The sequence below is a fragment of the Ranitomeya variabilis genome, chromosome 2, assembly GCF_051348905.1.
Source record: "Ranitomeya variabilis isolate aRanVar5 chromosome 2, aRanVar5.hap1, whole genome shotgun sequence".
Classification (NCBI taxonomy): Eukaryota; Metazoa; Chordata; class Amphibia; order Anura; family Dendrobatidae; genus Ranitomeya; species Ranitomeya variabilis.
The window spans coordinates 640,922,952-640,944,743 of record NC_135233.1 but is presented as its reverse complement, the minus strand read 5'-3'; the positions used below and the strand labels follow the sequence as shown (position 1 = coordinate 640,944,743).

Here is a 21,792-nt window from a genome sequence, read left to right as displayed (position 1 = left end):
TTTGTGCGATTCCGTCTTGTTTTGCAAGTGTCCTTGTCACTAACTGGTAGCATGAGGCCATTAAGGTAGCACAAGCAGTCCAGCTCCTCCTGGATTGCACACGTGCCATTGCAAACAGGTTTCCATGCATCAGCCCAGCAGCAGGATAGGTATCTGCTCCTCTGTGCAAGCAGGAACAGAAGGGGAACTGCCAGGGTCCTATAAAATAACCTCCAGTGAGATACAGGCGTGCATGTCTCTGGTCATCCTATTGGAAACAGACCCCATGACGGCGGCCCACATTCTTTAGCAGGACCAGTGCTCACAGTTCAGCACAATGCAGCTTGGTTGACATTCAGTAGAATTGGGAGGCCTGCAATTTGCATCCACCTTAACCTTACCCATTCACTTCACATATGAGTGTGCATTTTCACACTGAGCACATTTGAGAGATGTTAAAAAGTCTAGAGAAACAGTGTGCTGCCTGTAACATTATCCATCATGACAAAGCCAACAAATGCATTCCCATGTGCAAATAAAAGTCTTTTATAAAGGTGACTATGTAAGACAGCTGTCTTTAATGCAGGTAATGAGTTGATTTGGAGCGTCTAACTGGTCTGTAGGAGCCAGAACTCTTAATGATTGGTAGGGGATCAAATACTTATTTCTCACAGCAAAATGCAAATAAATGTATATAATTTATACAATGTGATCTTCTGGATTTTATTTTCGATATTCTATCTCTCAATGTTAAAATAAACCTACCATTAAAAATTATAGACTGTTCATGTCTGTCAGTGGGCAAACTTACAAAATCAGCAATAGATCAAATACTTATCACCCCCAGTGAATATAGTTATTTCTAATGGAGAATAGTACAATGTCTCCACCTAGTGGTCAAACATATGTATAGTATTGGGAATAATCATATCTCATACTTTTTCAGTGATGTACAATAACAAATTGTATTGTGGCACCGTGTTAGCCAGAAAAATCGATGTGAATACTTTTCTGCCCAATGATGACAAAAGTATTGTAGGTGTGATACCTTTATTGACTAACCAGGAAGGTATTACTCCTGGAATACTTTTGTCATCATTGGGCAGAAAAGTGTTCACATCCATATACCTTTTCAGTGAAACTACCCTAGTACACAATAGAGATACAATTGATACTCCCTACTACTGATGGTGCAGACTGTATGGACACGACAAGTGGCTTGAGGCCTGCTGACTATTTGTAAAAGTTCTGTGATAGCTGGGCACTGGCATACAGAATAATGGTCAGAATTACCGTAAAGAACTGAATTTTGTACATTATCATATGTGTGGAAGACAGTCTTACCTTTAATTATTTCCATATTCTTAAGTCCAGTTAAACGAAGTTTGACTTGAATCACATCAATTAATTCTGGTATCTAGAAAATATAAAAAAAATTCTATGTAAATGGATGGTCATTTGAAATGCTGTGAGTAGTAAATCTGTCTAATGGTTGGAAGTGGGGGGGGGGGGGAAACACCTTGCACCAACTAGGTTTTTTCTAAGGCTCTTTCACACATCAGTTCTAGAGTCTCTGCTAGGAATTATTCTAGTAGATCACGGACCCACTATAACAAATGTTATATGTTATAGAATGGTAACAAAATTCTCATTGGGGTCTGTTACAAACCCCCAAATATAACAGAAATCATGGAAAGTCTACTTCTAAAGCAGATAGATGAAGCTGCAACCCATAATGAGGTCCTGGTTATGGGGGACTTTAACTACCCGGATATTAACTGGGAAACAGAAACCTGTGAAACCCATAAAGGCAACAGGTTTCTGCTAATAACCAAGAAAAATTATCTTTCACAATTGGTGCAGAATCCAACCAGAGGAGCAGCACTTTTAGACCTAATACTATCTAATAGACCTGACAGAATAACAAATCTGCAGGTGGTCGGGCATCTAGGAAATAGCGACCACAATATTGTACAGTTTCACCTGTCTTTCACTAGGGGGACTTGTCAGGGAGTCACAAAAACACTGAACTTTAGGAAGGCAAAGTTTGACCAGCTTAGAGATGCCCTTAATATGGTTGACTGGGACAATATCCTCAGAAATAAGAATACAGATAAAAAATGGGAAATGTTTAAGAACATCCTAAATAGGCACTGTAAGCGGTTTATACCTTGTGGGAATAAAAGGGCTAGAAATAGGAAAAACCCAATGTGGCTAAACAAAGAAGTAAGACAGGCAATTAACAGTAAAAAGAAAGCATTTGCACTACTAAAGCAGGATGGCACCATTGAAGCTCTAAAAAACTATAGGGAGAAAAATACTTTATCTAAAAAACTAACTAAAGCTGCCAAAAAGGAAACAGAGAAGCACATTGCTAAGGAGAGTAAAACTACCGTATATACTCGAGTATAAGCCGACCCGAGTATAAGCCGACCCCCCTAATTTTGCCACAAAAAACTGGGAAAACTTATTGACTCGAGTATAAGCCTAGGGTGGAAAATGCAGCAGCTACCGGTGAATTTCAAAAATAAAAATAGATGCTCCATACTGTTCATTATGGCCCCATAGCTGTGCCATATAGTGCTCTGCACCATTATTGCCCCATAGCTGTGCCATATAGTGCTCTGCACCGTTCATTATTGCCCCATAGCTGTGCCATATAGTGCTCTGCACCATTATTGTCCCATAGCTGTGCCATACAGTGCTCTGCACCATTATTGCCCCATAGCTGTGCCATATAGTGCTCCGCACCGTCCATTATTGCCCCATAGCTGTGCCATACAGTGCTCTGCACCATTATTGCCCCATAGCTGTGCCATATAGTGCTCTGCACCGTCCATTATTGCCCCATAGCTGTGCCATACAGTGCTCTGCACCATTATTGCCCCATAGCTGTGCCATACAGTGCTCTGCACCATTATTGCCCCATAGCTGTGCCATACAGTGCTCTGCACCATTATTGCCCCATAGCTGTGCCATATAGTGCTCTGCACCGTCCATTATTGCCCCATAGCTGTGCCATACAGTGCTCTGCACCATTATTGCCCCATAGCTGTGCCATATAGTGCTCTGCACCATTATTGCCCCATAGCTGTGCCATACAGTGCTCTGCACCATTATTGCCCCATAGCTGTGCCATACAGTGCTCTGCACCATTATTGCCCCATAGCTGTGCCATACAGTGCTCTGCACCATTATTGCCCCATAGCTGTGTCATATAGTGCTCTGCACCATTATTGCCCCATAGCTGTGCCATATAGTGCTCTGCACCATTACTGCCCCATAGCTGTGCCATATAGTGCTCTGCACCATTATTGCCCCATAGCTGTGTCATATAGTGCTCTGCACCATTATTGCCCCATAGCTGTGCCATATAGTGCTCTGCACCATTATTGCCCCATAGCTGTGCCATACAGTGCTCTGCACCATTATTGCCCCATAGCTGTGCCATACAGTGCTCTGCACCATTATTGCCCCATAGCTGTGTCATATAGTGCTCTGCACCATTATTGCCCCATAGCTGTGCCATATAGTGCTCTGCACCATTACTGCCCCATAGCTGTGCCATATAGTGCTCTGCACCATTATTGCCCCATAGCTGTGCCATACAGTGCTCTGCACCATTATTGCCCCATAGCTGTGTCATATAGTGCTCTGCACCATTATTGCCCCATAGCTGTGCCATATAGTGCTCTGCACCATTATTGCCCCATAGCTGTGCCATATAGTGCTCTGCACCATTATTGCCCCATAGCTGTGCCATATAGTGCTCTGCACCATTATTGCCCCATAGCTGTGCCATATAGTGCTCTGCACCATTATTGCCCCATAGCTGTGCCATACAGTGCTCTGCACCATTGCCCCATAGCTGTGCCATATAGTGCTCTGCACCGTCCATTATTGCCCCATAGCTGTGCCATATAGTGCTCTGCACCATTGCCCCATAGCTCTGCCATATAGTGCTCTGCACCGTTGCCCCATAGCTGTGCCATATAGTGCTCTGCACCGTCCATTATTGCCCCATAGCTGTGCCATATAGTGCTCTGCACCATTATTGCCCCATAGCTGTGCCATATAGTGCTCTGCACCGTCCATTATTGCCCCATAGCTGTGCTGCTGCTGCAATAAAAATAATAAAACACATACTCACCTCTCTTGCAGCTCCTCGGCGCCATCTTCCCGGTGTCTCTCCGCACTGACTGAACAGGCAGAGGGCGGCGCGCACACTATATGCGTCATCGCGCCCTCTGATCTGCACAGTCAGTGAGGAGAGAGAGACGCCGGGAAGATGGAGACAGCGCCCGGCGTGTGGAACGCGGACAGGTGAATATGCGATACTTACCTGCTCCCGGTGTGCCGCTCCTTCCCCCGGACAGCTGGTCTTCGGTGCCGCAGCCTCTTCCTCTATCAGCGGTCACCGGCACCGCTCATTAGAGAAATGAATAGGCGGCTCCGCCCCTATGGGAGGTGGAGCAGCCTATTCATTTCTCTAATGAGCGGTCCCACGTGACCGCTCAGGGGAAGAGGCTGCTGCACCCGGAGACCGTGGGACGGGCAGGGGGGGCGACAGGAGCGCCGGGACTAGGTGAGTATGCATCAGCGCCCTCTCCCCCTCACCCGCCGACCGTGACTCGAGTATAAGCCGAGGGGGCACTTTCAGCCCAAAAATTTGGGCTGAAAATCTCGGCTTATACTCGAGTATATACGGTAATCCCAAACTGTTCTTCAACTTTATCAATAGTAAAAGAATTAAAACTGAAAATGTAGGCCCCTTAAAAAATAGTGAGGAAAGAATGGTTGTAGATGATGAGGAAAAAGCTAACATATTAAACACCTTCTTCTCCACGGTATTCACGGTGGAAAATGAAATGCTAGGTGAAATCCCAAGAAACAATTTAAACCCTATATTAACCCCTTAATCCCATCTGACGTACTATCCCGTCAAGGTGACCTGGGACTTAATTCCCAGTGACGGGATAGTACGTCATACCCGATCGGCCGCGCTCACGGGGGGAGCGCGGCCGATCGCGGTCGGGTGTCAGCTGCCTATCGCAGCTGACATCCGGCACTATGTGCCAGGAGCGGTCACGGACCACCCCCGGCACATTAACCCCCGGCACACCGCGATCAAACATGATCGCGGTGTGCCGGCGGTATAGGGAAGCATCGCGCAGGGAGGGGGCTCCCTGCGGGCTTCCCTGAGACCCCCGGAGCAACGTGATGTGATCGCGTTGCTGCGAGGGTCTCCTACCTCCTTCCTGGCTGCAGGTCCCGGATCCAAGATGGCCGCGGCATCCGGGTCCTGCAGGGAAGGAGGTGGCTTACCAAGTGTCTGCTCAGTGCAGACGCTGGTAAGCCTGCAGCCCTGTCAGTGAGATCGGTGATCTGACAGAGTGCTGTGCACACTATCAGATCATCGATCTGTGATGTCCCCCCCTGGGACAAAGTAAAAAAGTAAAAAAAAAATTTTCCACATGTGTAAAAAAAAAATAAAAAAATTCCTAAATAAATAATAAAAAAAAAAATATTATTCCCATAAATACATTTCTTTATCTAAATTAAAAAAAACACAACAATAAAAGTACACATATTTAGTATCGCCGCGTCCGTAACGACACAACCTATAAAACTGCCCCACTAGTTAACCCCTTCAGTAAACACCGTAAGAAAAAAAAAAAAAAAAACGAGGCAAAAAACAACGCTTTATTACCATACCGCCGAACAAAAAGTGGAATAACACGCGATCAAAAAGACGGATATAAATAACCATGGTACCGCTGAAAACGTCATCTTGTACCGCAAAAAACGAGCCGCCATACAGAATCATCAGCAAAAAAATAAAAAAGTTATAGTCCTGAGAATAAAGCGATACCAAAATAATTATTTATTCTATAAAATAGTTTTTATCGTATAAAAGCACCAAAACATAAAAAAATGATATAAATGAGGTATCGCTGTAATCGTACTGACCCAAAGAATAAAACAGCTTTATCAATTTTACCAAAAGCGGAACGGTATAAACGCCTCCCCCAAAAGAAATTCATGAATAGCAGGTTTTTGGTCATTCTGCCTCACAAAAATCGGAATAAAAAGTGATCAAAACCGGTCACGTGTCCGAAAATGTTACCAATAAAAACGTCAACTCGTCCCGCAAAAAATAAGACCTCACATGACTCTGTGGACCAAAATGTGGAAAAATTATAGGTCTCAAAATGTGGAGACGCAAAAACTTTTTTGCTATAAAAAGCGTCTTTTAGTGTGTGACAGCTGCCAATCATAAAAATCCAATATAAAAAACAGCTATAAAAGTAAATCAAACCCCCCTTCATCACCCCCTTAGTTAGGGAAAAATAATAAATTTAAAAAAATGTATTTATTTCCATTTTCCCATTAGGGTTAGGGTTAGGGCTAGGGTTAGGGCTAGGGTTGGGGCTAGGGTTAGGGCTAGGGTTGGGGCTAGGGTTGGGGCTAAAGTTAGGGTTAGGGCTAGGGTTAGGGTTGGAGGTAAAGTTAGGGTTAGGGTTGGGGCTAAAGTTAGGGTTAGGGCTAGGGTTAGGGTTGGAGGTAAAGTTAGGGTTAGGGTTGGGGCTAAAGTTAGGGTTAGGGTTTGGATTACATTTACGGTTGGGATTAGGGTTGGGATTAGAATTATGGGTGTGTCAGGGCTAGGGGTGTGGTTAGGGTTACCGTTGGGATTAGGGTTGTGTTTGGGTTAGGGTTTCAGGTAGAATTGGGGAGTTTCCACTGTTCAGGCACATCAGGGGCTCTCCAAACGCGACATGGCTCCGATCTCAATTCCAGCCAATTCTGCGTTGAAAAAGTAAAACAGTGCTCCTTCCCTTCCGAGCTCTCCCGTGCGCCCAAAAAGGGGTTTACCCCAACATATGGGTTATCAGCGTACTCAGGACAAATTGAACAACAACTTCTGGGGTCCAAGTTCTCTTGTTATCCTTGGGAAAATAAAAATTTGGGGGGCTAAAAATCATTTTTGTGGGAAAAAAAAAGATGTTTTATTTTCACGGCTTTGCGCTATAAACTTTAGTGAAACACTTGGGGGTTCAAAGTTCTCACAACACATCTAGATAAGTTCCTTGGGAGGTCTAGTTTCCAATATGGGGTCACTTGTGGGGGTTTTTTACTGTTTGGGTACATCAGGGGCTCTGCAAATGCAACGTGACAGCTGCTGACCAATCCATTTAAGTCTGCATTCCAAATGGCGCTCTTTCCCTTCCGAGCTCTGTCATGCGCCCAAACAGTGGTTCCCCCCCACATATGGGGTATCAGCGTACTCAGGACAAATTGGACAACAAATTTTGGGGTCCAATTTATTCTGTTACCCTTGTAAAAATACAAAGCTGGGGGCTAAAAAATCATTTTTGTGAAAAAAAAAAAAAATTATTTTCACGGCTCTGCGTTATAATCTGTAGTGAAACACTTGGGGGTTCAAAGCTCTCAAAACACATCTAGATAAGTTGCTTAGGGGGTCTACTTTCCAAAATGGTGTCATTTGTGGGGGGTTTCAATGTTTAGGCACATCAGGGGCTCTCCAAACGCAACATGGCGTCCCATCTCAATCCCAGTCAATTTTGCATTGAAAAGTCAAATGGCGCTCCTTCCCTTCCAAGCTCTGCCATGCGCCCAAACAATGGTTTACACCCACATATGGGGTATCAGTGTACTCAGGACAAATTGCACAACATTTTTTGTGGTCCAATTTCTTCTCTTACCCTTGGGAAAATAAAAAATTGGGGGCGAAAAGATCATTTTTGTGAAAAAAAATATGATTTTTTATTTTTACGACTCTGCATTATAAACTTCTGTGAAGCACTTGGTGGGTCAAAGTGCTCACCACACACCTAGATAAGTTCCTTAGGGGGTCTACTTTCCAAAATGGTGTCACTTGTAGGGGGTTTCAATGTTTAGGCACATCAGGGGCTCTCCAAACGCAACATGGCGTCCCATCTCAATTCCAGTCAATTTTGCATTGAAAAGTCATATGGCGCTCCTTTCCTTCCGAGCTCTGCCATGCGCCCAAACAGTGGTTTACCCCCACATATGGGGTATCAGTGTACTCAGGACAAATTGTACAACAGCTTTGGGGGTCGATTTTCTCCTGTTACCCTTGGTAAAATAAAACAAATTGGAGCTGAAATAAATTTTGTGTGAAAAAAAGTTAAATGTTCATCTTATTTAAACATTCCAAAAATTCCTGTGAAACACCTGAAGGGTTAATAAACTTCTTGAATGTGGTTTTGAGCACCTTGAGGGGTGCAGTTTTTAGAATGGTGTCACACTTGGGTATTTTCTATCATATAGACCCCTCAAAATGACTTCAAATGAGATGTGGTCCCTAAAAAAAAATGGTGTTGTAAAAATGAGAAATTTCTGGTCAAATTTTAACCCTTATAACTCCCTAACAAAAAAAATTCTGGTTCCAAAATTGTGCTGATGTAAAGTAGACATGTGGGAAATGTTACTTATTAAGTATTTTGCGTGACATATGTCTGTGATTTAAGGGCATAAAAATTCAAAGTTGGAAAATTGCGAAATTTTCAAAATTTTCGCCAAATTTCTGTTTTTTTCACAAATAAACGCAAGTTATATCGAATAAATTTTACCACTAACATGAAGTACAATATGTCACGAGAAAACAGTGTCAGAATTGCCAAGATCCGTCAAAGCGTTCCAGAGTTATAGCCTCATAAAGGGACAGTGGTCAGAATTGTAAAAATTGGCCCGGTCATTAACGTGCAAACCACCCTCGGGGCTTAAGGGGTTAAGGGTCACCAATCTAACCCAAGAAGAGGTGCGAAACCGGCTAAATAAGATACAAAGAAATATGATACAAAACTATGTAAAGCAGTTAATACAAGAGAAGATAGTATTCTGCTACAGATGGATCTGGATAAGTTGGAAACTTGGGCTGAAAGGTGGCAGATGAGGTTTAACAATGATAAATGTAAGGTTATACACATGGGAAGAAAGAATAAATATCACCATTACACACTGAATGGGAAACCACTGGGTAAATCTGACATGGAGAAGGACTTGGGGATCCTAGTTAATGATAAACTTACCTGGAGCAGCCAGTGCCAGGCAGCAGCTGCCAAGGCAAACAGGATCATGGGGTGCATTAAAAGAGGTCTGGATACACATGATGAGAGCATTATACTGCCTCTGTACAAATCCCTAGTTAGACCGCACATGGAGTACTGTGTCCAGTTTTGGGCACCGGTGCTCAAGAAGGATATAATGGAACTAGAGAGAGTACAAAGGAGGGCAACAAAATTAATAAAGGGGATGGGAGAACTACAATACCCAGATAGATTAGAGAAATTAGGATTATTTAGTTTAGAAAAAAGACGACTGAGGGGCGATCTAATAACCATGTATAAGTATATAAGGGGACAATACAAATATCTCGCTGAGGATCTGTTTATACCAAGGAAGGTGACGGGCACAAGGGGGCATTCTTTGCATCTGGAGGAGAGAAGGTTTTTCCACCAAAATAGAAGAGGATTCTTTACTGTTAGGGCAGTGAGAATCTGGAATTGCTTGCCTGAGGAGGCGGTGATGGCGAACTCAGTTGAGGGGTTCAAGAGAGGCCTGGATGTCTTCCTGGAGCAGAACAATATTGTATCATACAATTATTAGGTTCTGTAGAAGGACGTAGATCTGGGGATTTATTATGATGGAATATAGGCTGAACTGGATGGACAAATGTCTTTTTTCGGCCTTGCTAACTATGTAACTATGTAAATGTGCTTTTTCTATTTTACATGTACATAAAAAAAAAAAAAAAAAGATATGTTACTTTGAGTCATGTTGTGGATCAAACTCCACGATCCAAATAAATGACTCTTTTGGAACCCCCCCCCCCCCCCCCCAAACCAACAATATCCATATAATTGCTTAACCCTTTCCAGACATTTTTGCAGCGAGTTCCCACAGATGGATGTACCGGTATGTCCAGATGGTCATGTGGGCACAGGAGCTGTGCACGCACAATCATTGCTAGGAGGTCGGCTTTAGCTGAGCTCCTCCTGTAACAGCCAGGGAAACTGCCATGTCTGCTTAACCCTTTAAATGCTTAAATCAATAGAGATCACGGCATTTAGAAGGTTGTGAGAGGGAGGGTGCTCCATCTCTACTCATCAACACACCTGTGTATTTATATCTGTACTCACCCAAAAATCTAACATTTTCACACCAATAAATACCCATATTAATGTGAAAACAAAAAAAGTATACATTGTTATCTCTGCATCCAGAAAAACACAATCTATAAAATGGCCACACTTTTTAACTCCTACAGTGAACAATGTATGATTTAAAAAAAAAAAAACCTGAATCCATCACACCAGCGAACAAAGGTGGAGTACAACACGATCAAAAAGTCATGTAAATGTAAACAGCCTGGTTTCCCTGAAAAAAATCATCTTGTCCAGTAATAAAACCCCCACTCAGCTCTGTCATAACAAAAATATATAAAGAGTTCTCAGAGTCTGGAGATGCAAAAACTATTTTTTTCTTCTAAAAAATTGCTTTTGGTGTGAAAGAGTAGCAAAACATTAAATGCCCTACATAAATTGAGGGATTGAGAGTAAAGTGTCAGTCTTTGCTGATGACACCAAACTATGCAACATATTAAAATCTGACCTAGAATTACAATATTGCACAACGATCTGAATAAGATGACCAAATGAGCAAACACTTGGTAAATGAGGTTTAATGTAGATAAATGCAGAGTTATGCACCTAGGACGGAGTAATCCTATTGCTGCATATACATTAAATGGGAGTATACTCGGGGCTACAGAACAGGAGAAGGACTTGGGTATTCTGGTTACAAGTAAGCTGAGCAGCAGTGCTCAATGTCAAGCAGCAGCCGCAAAAGCAAACAAGATTTTAGGATGTATAAAAACAGAGATAAAATCCCACGATCCCAACATATTACCCCTTTATAAATCACTGGTGAGGCCACATCTAGAATATGGGATCCAGTTTTGGGCTCCACATTTTAAAAAGGATATTCAGAAGTTAGAATCAGTTCAAAGATGGGCAATTAGATTATTACAAGGGATGGAAGGCCTGTCATATGAGGAGAGGTTGGAAAAGCTGGGCTTGTTTAGCTTTAGAAAAAAAACGCCTCAGAGGAGCTCTCATTTAGACTTATGGGGGAGGCGGGAGGCGGTGCCGTTTTGGCATTGTAAATGCTTTTCAAATGTGACAATTATAGCACAAAATTACACTCCAAAATTCTAATAGAGTTCCTTACTCACTTCTGTTTGCCCAAACTGTAGTTTCTTAAAGCAGAATACTTAATTTTCACCGCCCAATGTTAAAAAAAAAAAAAAAAAAAAAAAAATCTGATCTGCAAATCAGTTGCGAGTTCCTAGTGCTCACTACACCCTTGTATACATTTTTCGATAGATGCAATTTCAAAAATAAGGTCACCTATGGAGAGTTCCTGATTTGACATGGTGTCTGCAATCTGTTACAGCAAACATTGTGCTCCTTCCCTTGCCCTGCTACGTAACCCAGGTTGTTGGTGTTATAGCACCTCAGTTCTTCAAATGTAACATTGCGTCAAACCAGCCAAATATGCAATGTAAAAATCAAATAGTGTTTTCCTTCTGAAGCCTGCAGTGTGCCCAAGCAATAGTTTCTCACCACATATGGGGAACCCATGTAGCAAGGAGAAAATGCAAAGCAAATAGTGAAGTCCATTTTCTCCTGTTACTGTGGTGGAAATGAAATATTTCTGGCTCAACCAACAATTTAATAAAAAAAATAAATACGTTTTTCATTTCTTCCAGTTTGCATTCATTTCTGTTAAGAATCTGAAGAGTTAAACATTCTGAAGGCGGATTTTAAATAATTTGAGGAGTGCAGATTTAAAAATTGGGTTTTGCTTAAGGGTTTTTGATATATAGTATAGGCCCCTCAAAGTCACCTCCAAAGTGAAGTGGTCCCTTAAATATAGAGGCTTTGTAAGTTTCATTGAAAAATGCTGCTAAAATTTTAACCATTCTAACATCTTAAAAAAAGAAGACTTTTCAAGAATTATGTCAATTTAAAGTAGACATGTCGTAAATGTTAATTGCTTTAATTATACATCATGAAAAAAAGCAAACTGACTTTTGTATCTACTGTCATTCTACAGCAATTACAGCTTTTATCTTTCATACTGTACAGCTGGTTCGGCCACTAGTGCCAGCCCAGAGTGTACAGTAGCTACAGTCCAGGAGAGAGGTTAACCCTTAACATACCAGCCACCTCTCTCTATCCCATTGATTTCTACACAGCAATTCGATGCTCATCTCTCCCCTCCCTCTCAGATCCTAAAAAGCGGACGTTATAAATCTTTTAAATTCACCAGCACCTACCATTGGCTATTTTCAGCATCGTTCTGCTATTCAGGGCTCAATCTGCTGTCCGGACTTTTATCTATGTATGTAAATACAGTGTAGACTTCAGAACAAACCACTGATGGCTGAATGAGTTGCAGCACAACTTGTGTAGAGCTTTATAGTACTACTTATGTTATAGCAGCTCTGCTACGCGCCAGAATGGTCACTCAAGGAACAGTGCCCGACCTTTCAGAAACTAGTGAGTAAGGAGACTTCACGGCTCTGAACTGCACAAGAGACAACTTGAAAATACATGTTTAACTATTTTGTTTGGTATGACTTAATTTTAGGGTCATACAGTCAAAGTTTGAAAATTGGTAACTTTTCAACATTTGTCAATTTTTTTATCTCTTACATTTTCCTAAATAAACAAATTCATATCAACCTAAATTTTCTGCTAGGATAAATTACAATGTGTCAAAGAAAAAAAAAAATCTCAGAATCACTGGGATATGTTGAAGCATTTTACAGAGTTATCACAAAATAACACCTCAGTCTGGAAATATTTGGCTTTGTCAGGAAGGTGAAAACCGATCATGGCGGTAAGGGATTAATGGGAAGGAGAAGATGAGAATTTTTTTTCATGAAAGAAAAACAGATGCAACAAAGATTGTAAAAACTGACAGACCAAAAATGGGTCCACACATTGAATAAAACAGATATTTTCAAATATAGGAAACGATAAAAATATCTTGTGAACCTAATATAATCCACCATGTGCTGGGGAATTAATACAGTTTTCAAGGCAAACCAAGGAGTGCGACACATGATTATGATTTTTGATCTCTTCAGTTTAAAACATTTTACAAAGAGGAGCTGGAAGACACAGGAATGTAAACTGCAAACATGCATTATTTGTTACAAAATGTTACTTATAGCTGATAAATTGCACTGAAGATGCTCATTAGGATTGGATGGAATTTCCACAATATGCAAGTTGATTACTTTCAGAAAAGGTAGACGTGATTTTTTTTTTTAAAATTCTAGAGTCTAGATTATATTTGTGCATGGGCAGCGAAAAAGTCATGCGAAAGGATGAAGCAAAAATAAATACATGATTTTAATAAAGCCTAGTATTTTATCTGACAAAAATAGTCCCCTATGAATACAGGACAATATACCGTATTAAGACAAGCCTTAGCTACACTTAACTAATGTATCACCAACTTAGAATCTTGCATGGAAGTACTGTTAGGCAGCTTTTACACTTGCTGTGTTTTTGTGGGCCGTTTTTGCTACAGAACTGGTATTTACCAGTGTATGGTCACCATATAGAAATATCATCGGTTTTGGTCTTTGTATAGAGATTTATTTTCAATAACGGCACAGTCATCTGCTGAGGTTCCCATAAACCCCCCGATTAGGGTGTGCCACCACAGTGGTAAACATTCTCAACTGGTTTGGGGCTGATGTTTTGCAACCCGTGAGCTGAACAAAAGATCATCATTAGTGATAAGTGAGTGTACTCGTTGCTTGGGTGGTCTCGGAGTATATGTAACTGCTCGGAGATCTAGTTTTTGTTGCCTCAGTTGCATGATTTAAGTCAGCTAGCCAGCCTGAGAACTTGTGGGGGTTGCCTGGTTGCTAGAGAATCCCCACGTTTTCAAGCTGTCTATAAGCTGTAAATCATGCAGCTGAGGCAACCAAAACGAAATCTCCGAGCACTGACATTCTCAGAGACCACCCGAGCGTGCTCAGGAAAACCCGAGCAATGAGTATATTCGCTCATCACTAATCATCATGTTAAGTCTTTCCTCTGACATCTGCCATATTGGAGAAGAGTTATAAAACATACACTGCTGAAAAAAAGGCAACATTAATATACCACATCCTAGATATCACTGAATGAAATATTCTAGCTCCAAATCTTTATTCATTACATAGTGGAAAGTGTTTAGGACAATTAAAAATAAAAATGATCAATGAAAATCAAAATTAATATCCCACGGAGGTCTGGATTTGGAATGATGCTCAAAATCAAAGTTGAAAATCACATGCCTCAAGTCAAGAAAATGATTCTCAGGTGTGTGTGTGGCGTCCACGTGCTTGTACGACCTCCCTACAACGCCTGGGCATGCTCCCGATCAGGCAGCGGATGGTCTCCTGATGGATCGCCTCCCAGACCTGGATTAAAGCATCAGTCCTGGATAGTCTGTGATGCAGCGAGACAATGTTCCAGATGCGATCAATTGAATTCAGGTCTGGGTAACGGGCGGGCCAGTCCACAGCATCAATGCCTTCATCATGCAGGAACTGCTGACTCACTTTAACCACATGAGGCCTAGCACTGTCATGCATCAGAAGGAATACAGGGCCCACTGCACAATGGGTCTGAGGCTCTCATCCCGATACCGAATGGCAGTAAGGATACCTCTTGCTAGCACATGAAAAGCTGTGCAGCCCTCCAAAGAAATGCCTCCCCATACTATTACTAATCCACTGCCAACCCGGTCATGCTGGAGGATATTACAGGCAGCAGAATGTTCTCCATGGTGTCTCCAGTCTCTGTCACATGTGCTCAGTCTGAACTTGTATGAAGAGCACAAGGCGCCAATGTCAAATCTGCCAATCTTGGTGTTCTGTGGCGAATGCCAATCCCCTGCACAGTGTTGAGCTTGTGGTTGTCCGGCCCTCCTACTACCCCCATGGAGTTTGTACTAGTATGGCGCATGTCGTGTCTCTCCCTTTGATGTGGCATCAGGCACTGAGCCCACATCTTTCCTGGCACATGTGAGCTGTCTTTAACAGTTGACATGTGCTCCTAACAGCCACGGGTGGAATCGCAATACACCGGCGGCTGTTAACCTGTTAAATGCTGCCGACAACAGCATTTAATGTGATTGCGCTTCACTAATCCTGCCTATTCGTGACCCCATCACATGATCGTGGGTCACCGATGGCTCGGCATGACAACCAGAGTTCTCCAGCAGACCTCTATGGTTGTCAATGCTAGATTACTATGAGCGCCGCTCAAACAAAGTGAATATTTCCGCTACATACATGTGATCTGATCATCGCCTGTGTGTAGGAGAGGCGATTGGGTTATCGCAGCTTCTAGTCTCCCGTGCAGACTATTGAAGCATGCAAAAAGTAAAAAAAAAAAATTAAAAATATTTTTTATAAATATAAAAGTTCAAAGCACCCCCATTCAAAATAAAACTAAAAAATTATATATGTATATACAGTACAGACCAAAAGTTTGGACACACCTTCTCATTTAAAGATTTTTCTGTATTTTCATGACTATGAAAATTGTACATTGACACTGAAGGCAACAAAACTATGAATTAACACATGTGGAATTATATACTTAACAAAAAAGTGTGAAACAACTGAAAATATGTCTTATACTCTAGGTTCTTCAAAGCAGCCACCTTTTGCTTTGATGACTGCTTTGCACACCCTTGGCATTCTCTTGATGAGCTTCAAGAGGTAGTCACCGGGAATGGTTTTCACTTCACAGATGTGCCCTGTCAGGTTTAATAAGTGGGATTTCTTGCCTTATAAATGGGGTTGGGACCATCAGTTGTGTTGAGCAGAAGTCTGGTGGATATATAGCTGATAGTCCTACTGAACAGACTGTTAGAATTTGTATTATGGCAAGAAAAAAGCAGCTAAGTAAAGTAAAACGAGTGGCCATCATTACTTTAAGTAATGAAGGTCAGTCAGTGCGAAAAATTGGGAAACTTTGAAAGTGTCCCCAAGTGCAGTTGCAAAAACCATCAAGCGCTACAAAGACACTGGCTCACATGAGGACTGCCCCAGAAAAGGAAGACCAAGAGTCACCTCTGCTTCTGAGGATAAGATTATCCGAGTCACCAGCCTCAGAAATCGCAGGTTAACAGCAGCTCAGTTTAGAGACCAGGTCAATGCCACACAGAGTTCTAGCAGCAGACACATCTCTACAACAACTGTTAAGAGGAGACTTTGTGCAGCAGGCCTTCATGGTAAAATAGCTGCTAGGAAACCACTGCTAAGGACAGGCAACAAGCAGAAGAGACTTGTTTGGGCTAAAGAACACAAGGAATGGACATTAGACCAGTGGAAATCTGTGCTTTGGTCTGATGAGTCCAAATTTGAGATCTTTGGTTCCAACCACCGTGTCTTTGTGCAACGCAGAAAAGGTGAACGGATGGACTCTACATGCCTGGTTCCCACCGTGAAGCATGGAGGAGAAGTTGTGATGGTGTGGGGTGCTTTGCTGTTGACACTGTTGGGGATTTATTCAAAATTGAAGGCAGACTGAACCAGCATGGCTATCACAGCATCTTGCAGCGGCATGCTATTCCATCCGGTTTGCATTTAGTTGGACCATCATTTATTTTTCAACAGGACACTGACCCCAAACACACCTCCAGGCTGTGTAAGGGCTATTTGACCAAGAAGGAGAGTGATGGGGTGCGAAGCCAGATGACCTGGCCTTCACAGTCACCAGACCTGAACCCAATCGAAATGGTTTGGGGTGAGCTGGACCGCAGAGTGAAGGCAAAAGGGCCAACAAGTGCTAAGCATCTCTGGGAACTCCTTCAAGATTGTTGGAAGACCATTCCCGATGACAACCTCTTGAAGCTCATCAAGAGAATGCCAAGAGTGTGCAAAGCAGTCATCAAAGCAAAAGGTGGCTACTTTGAAGAACCTAGAATATAAGACATAATTTCAGTTGTTTCACACTTTTTTGTTAAGTATATAATTCCACATGTGTTAATTCATAGTTTTGATCTCTTCAGTGTGAATTTACAATTTTCATAGTCATGAAAATACAGAAAAATCTTTAAATGAGAAGGTGTGTCCAAACTTTTGGTCTGTACTGTATATACACACACACACATCTGGTTTCGACAAATTCAGAATCGCCTGAATCAAGCTATATAAAGAATTAATCCGATCGGTAGAGGCTGTAGCGGAAAAAAAATAAAACCGCCAGAATTACATTTTTTTTTGGTCACCGCAGCATTGCATTACAATGAAATAACGGGCGATCAAAAGATCATATCCACACCAAAATGGTATCATCAGAAACGTCAACTAGGCACGCAAAAATAAGCCCTCACTCTGCCCGAGATCAAGAAAAATGGAGACGCTATAGGGCTCAGAAAATGACGCAATGTTTATATATATATTTTTTTAATAAACTTTGGCTTTTTTTCACCATTTAAATAAAAAATAACCTATACATGTTTGGTATCTATGAACTCGTAGAACCTGGAGAATCATAACGGCAGGTCAGTTTTAGCATTTAGTGAACAAGGTTAAAAAAAAAAAAAAAAAAAAAAAAAAAAAGTTGTAGAATTGCACTTTTTTTTCAATTTTGCCGCACTTGGATTTTTTTTCCGTTTTCAAGAACACGACATGGTAAAACCAATGGTGTCGTTCAAAAGTACAACTCGTCCCACAAAAACCAAGCCCTCAATTTGCCATACTGATGAAAAAATAAAAACATTATGGCTCTGAGAAGAAGGTGAGCGAAAAACAAACTCAAAAATGAAAAAGGGCTGTGGTGAAGGGCCTAAGCAGACATATGTATGTTAGTGGCCTGCTGGAGGTCATTTTGCAGGGCTCTGGTACTGCTCCTCCTTGCACAAAGGAGGAGGTAGCGGTCCTGCTGCTGGGTTGTTGCCCTCCTACGGCCCCCTCCACAACTCCTGGTAACTGCTCCATGCTCTGGACACTGTGCTGACAGACACAGCTACCTTTCTTGTCACAGCTCACATCTTTATATGGGTTGTCTTACTTACTGCCCATCATTTCTACCTGTTGTCTGCTCCATTGCACAACACAGGAGAAATGTATTCTCAATCTGTGTTACCGGACAGGTTGATTTCACAGAAGTGTGATTGTCTTGGAGTTACATTATGTTGTTTACGTAATCACCTTATATTTTTGAGCAGTATATATTAGATAATTAGTGGGTTAAGTCAACAGTTATCTATATAAAGCGCATTCTATAAAATACAGAACAAAATTTAACTACGGTGGACCCGTAGAAGCGCTGGCATAGCGTGAAACAGCCGTCGTTCTGACCTGCTCGCACTAACTCCTTTCTTCACTCTCCCGGCCATGGACTCTTGAAGACTCAATAAAGCTAAGGATTTTTCAGATCGATGAGTGCTTTTCTTTTTTCTATTGTACAAGTGGACGGATTTGTTTTTTCTGGATATAGTACCCGAAATCTTGGAACATAGCGTCCTATCATACCGGCTTTGGATATCAGTGGTCTGCAGCTTCATGTTGGCAGTGGGTGCTGCCCCCCTGTCTCTTTCTTTTTTGTTGTTTGCAAAATGTAACTAAGGTTCTGCTTTTTTCCCTCCGTTTCTGGCACATAAAAAAACAATCAAAATAAACAAAATACAATTTAAATACCTACAGTATATTGTAGGTTTACATGCACAGTATATATTTTTCCTGTATTTTATGTTTTTCTTTTTTCAAGGTTAAAATACATTAGGGTGTTACAAGATTAATCCAATTTATGAACTTGCTCACCGCAAGCACATCTACAAACAAGAGTAATAAATAACACAATATGCTTGAAGAAAGACGTCGTAACAGATCATAATTGTTTGTTTCCTTCTCACCTGATCCATTAGTTTATCTATATCTGCAACAATAAGAATTAGCTGACGCGTTGACAAAACAGAAGACTGGGCATCTGGTGCTGATACAGTTTGCTGATCTTCAGAACTTAAAGTGGGGGGTACATCTCTCCCACTGGTTGGCATCAAACTTTTGCTCTCAGTTATATTACCTTCTGAAGTGGCACTGGCTGACAACTGGAAGATAAAAAATATTAGTCATTTAGGAAAAATCTATTTCTCTACAAAGTTAGACCCTTTAAAGCGAACCTGTCAGCAGCATTTTGCTAAGTAACTACAAACACTGTCGGCAGAGTTAAACTGATTAAAATTAAAAAATTATAATAATGTTCATCAAAACACATAAGTTGTTGCACTGAGATAGTAGAGATGCCTTTTACAAACTTTTGTGTGGACAAAGAGGTGACAATCTATGAAGGCGTCATGATTTTTTGGTAGGCTCTCACATTTGATTTTGCAATGAATGTGAATCAATCATGTCAAGTAAAAGGTGTAACATGGTTTCACTTAATGGAATGGGTATATATAAGGATGTTTTTATGTATTGTTCATATGCCTATGATTAAGAACTTTGTTCGAAACTCGTCAAGCGTTTAGGGGCTTCCCTGCATGATGTTTTATTCTTGACATGAAAATAAAATATTGAAGATTTTAGTGAAGAGACGCCTGGTGCTGGAATTTTTTTCCTTCCTTTGCTATTGCTAATGAGTGGTATCCAGCCACTTGCTCCTGGCACCTGTGTTCATCTGGATTCTGGTGAGGCACCACTAATGCCCTTCCCTGCTCACAGTATGATGTTTGATTAAAATGATACCCTGGGGTGAAGAAATCCATTTTTTGGCTCTTGTGTAATCAGTGTTCGTTTTCAGTCAATGAGATTCTTGTGCTTCGGTGCAGGACTGTAGGCAGAGTCTTATCTTCCTGCTCTAAGCCAGAGAAACCAAGGAAAGACCTGACCACAGGCCGCCATAAAGCACAAAAATCTTCCTCATCATAGAAATAGACTTTGTGCTTTGGGGCGGCCTATGGTCAGGTCTTTTCTTGGTTTCTCTGGCCTAGAGCAGGAAGATAAGACTCTGCCTACAGTCCTGCCCTGGAGCACAGGCATATCCTTAACTGAAAACTTCCAACAATGATTACACAAGTGGGGTAATATTTGTGGGGTTGATGTCACCTTTGTGACCCTGGTGACATCGAGCCTGCAGCTTCGTAAAGGAGAGGCGGCTATAAAACACCTATCCATTACTAATCCTATAGTTGAATTGTAAATAAAGACACAACAAGTATTAAGTATTTTATTTGAAATCAAACAAATCACACTTTTTCATTTTTATATCCCTCACCTCTCCGACGTTCTGTCCCACACCGTAATCCATGTCTAGGGATAAATAGTTTTCAACCTGGACGGTGCCAAGATGCGATAGAATTAAAGGATAGGCTCAGATTTAGCAAGGCTGGTTGTTAAATATGCAGGGGAACCCCAGGCCATTTTTTAAATTATTTAATCGTGGGGACCCCTCTATTCTTTATAACCAACCTTGCTAAAGATGACAGTTGAGGGTTGCAGCCCCCAGCTGTCAGTTTTGCCTGGCTGGTTATCAAAAATACAGGGTAACCCATGTCATATTTTATATTTATATTTATTTATTTTGAGCGTGGGTGCCGGCTGATGAATATTCCCATCAGCCGTGCCTGCTCTCACTGTAATTAGTGGCAGCAGGCATCAGCTGATGGGAGCAGTAGTCCCATCAGCTGACGCCAGTGACCTGAGGTAAACTTTTTTGATTTTACTGCCGATAAGAAGCAGTGTTTGCGCCGCTGACATGCACATGACAGCATGGCAAACACTGGGTGTTCGAGCATTTAAGTGAATGGGGTCCGGGTTCTGTTCTCCCATCTCTAGTCAGATATTATAAAGTAACCTAAAAAAAGAAGGACAAGCCAAGCCACACAGTTGTATAAAAATATTTATACTTTATTACTTTAAGCTATGACATATACAGACAGTATTATGGATCAGTATTATAAGAGAAAAGTGGGCTAACAGATCTAAAATAGCCAATTACAGCTTGCACATAAAAAATTCTGGACCCTTCCCATGGAAACGACACAGCAAGTAATTTACGTATATACGCAACAACCAAACATCATCCAGTAGAAACAGAAATTGGAACAGGTAATTTAATTTTCATGATAGAGGTTCAGAAGTGTATAATAAGATAATATATACTATATAATAAATTACTCGCTGTGTTATCGCCATGGGAAGAGTCCTGAAATGTTTGCATACACGCTGTAAAGGACTATCTAGATCTGTTATCCCCCTCTTTCTCTTTCCTCTATAATACTGGATCTATAATGCTGTATGTATTTGTCATATTTTAAACTAATAAACTACAAATATTTTCTGATCAGATTGCGTGGTTTGGCTTTTCTCAATTTTATTAGGTTGCTGCATGTAGAATTATGGGAGTCTCAGCCTAAAATCTTTTTGAGGGTCTATAAGGTGTACATTTTAAATAGTAATCTGGGCTTGTAAAGAGGAGGCTGCAAAGTGTTAATCCTGTGATGTTTATGAAAGGATATGAAAATCTAGAGCAGGGGTCTCAAACTCGGCTGGGTAAATGGGCTGCAGTCTACGGGCCACATTCCTAGCACGACAACATGACGTTTTCAGTGATAACACTTATTTTTCTAAACAACTTGTTAATCACTTTTTATTTTCTTTTTTGTATGTCAATATAATGAAAACACAAAATTGTAAACATTTTTTAATTTTGTTTAACGGTGTTCATTGTATGGGTTATG

General features: G+C 41.3%; 1 protein-coding gene across 1 annotated transcript in view; it reads right to left on the bottom strand.

Moving 5' to 3' along the window:
* COG2 (component of oligomeric golgi complex 2) overlaps nucleotides 1-21,792 on the bottom strand; it is a 90,594-nt gene that overhangs the window by 29,125 nt on the left and 39,677 nt on the right. Inside the window, exons 13-14 of the mRNA XM_077289117.1 lie at nucleotides 18,967-19,161; nucleotides 1,324-1,396 (exon numbers count right to left, since the gene is read on the bottom strand). Of these exons, the coding sequence (XP_077145232.1) occupies nucleotides 1,324-1,396; nucleotides 18,967-19,161 (268 nt within the window). The remainder of the gene's footprint in view (nucleotides 1-1,323; nucleotides 1,397-18,966; nucleotides 19,162-21,792) is intronic.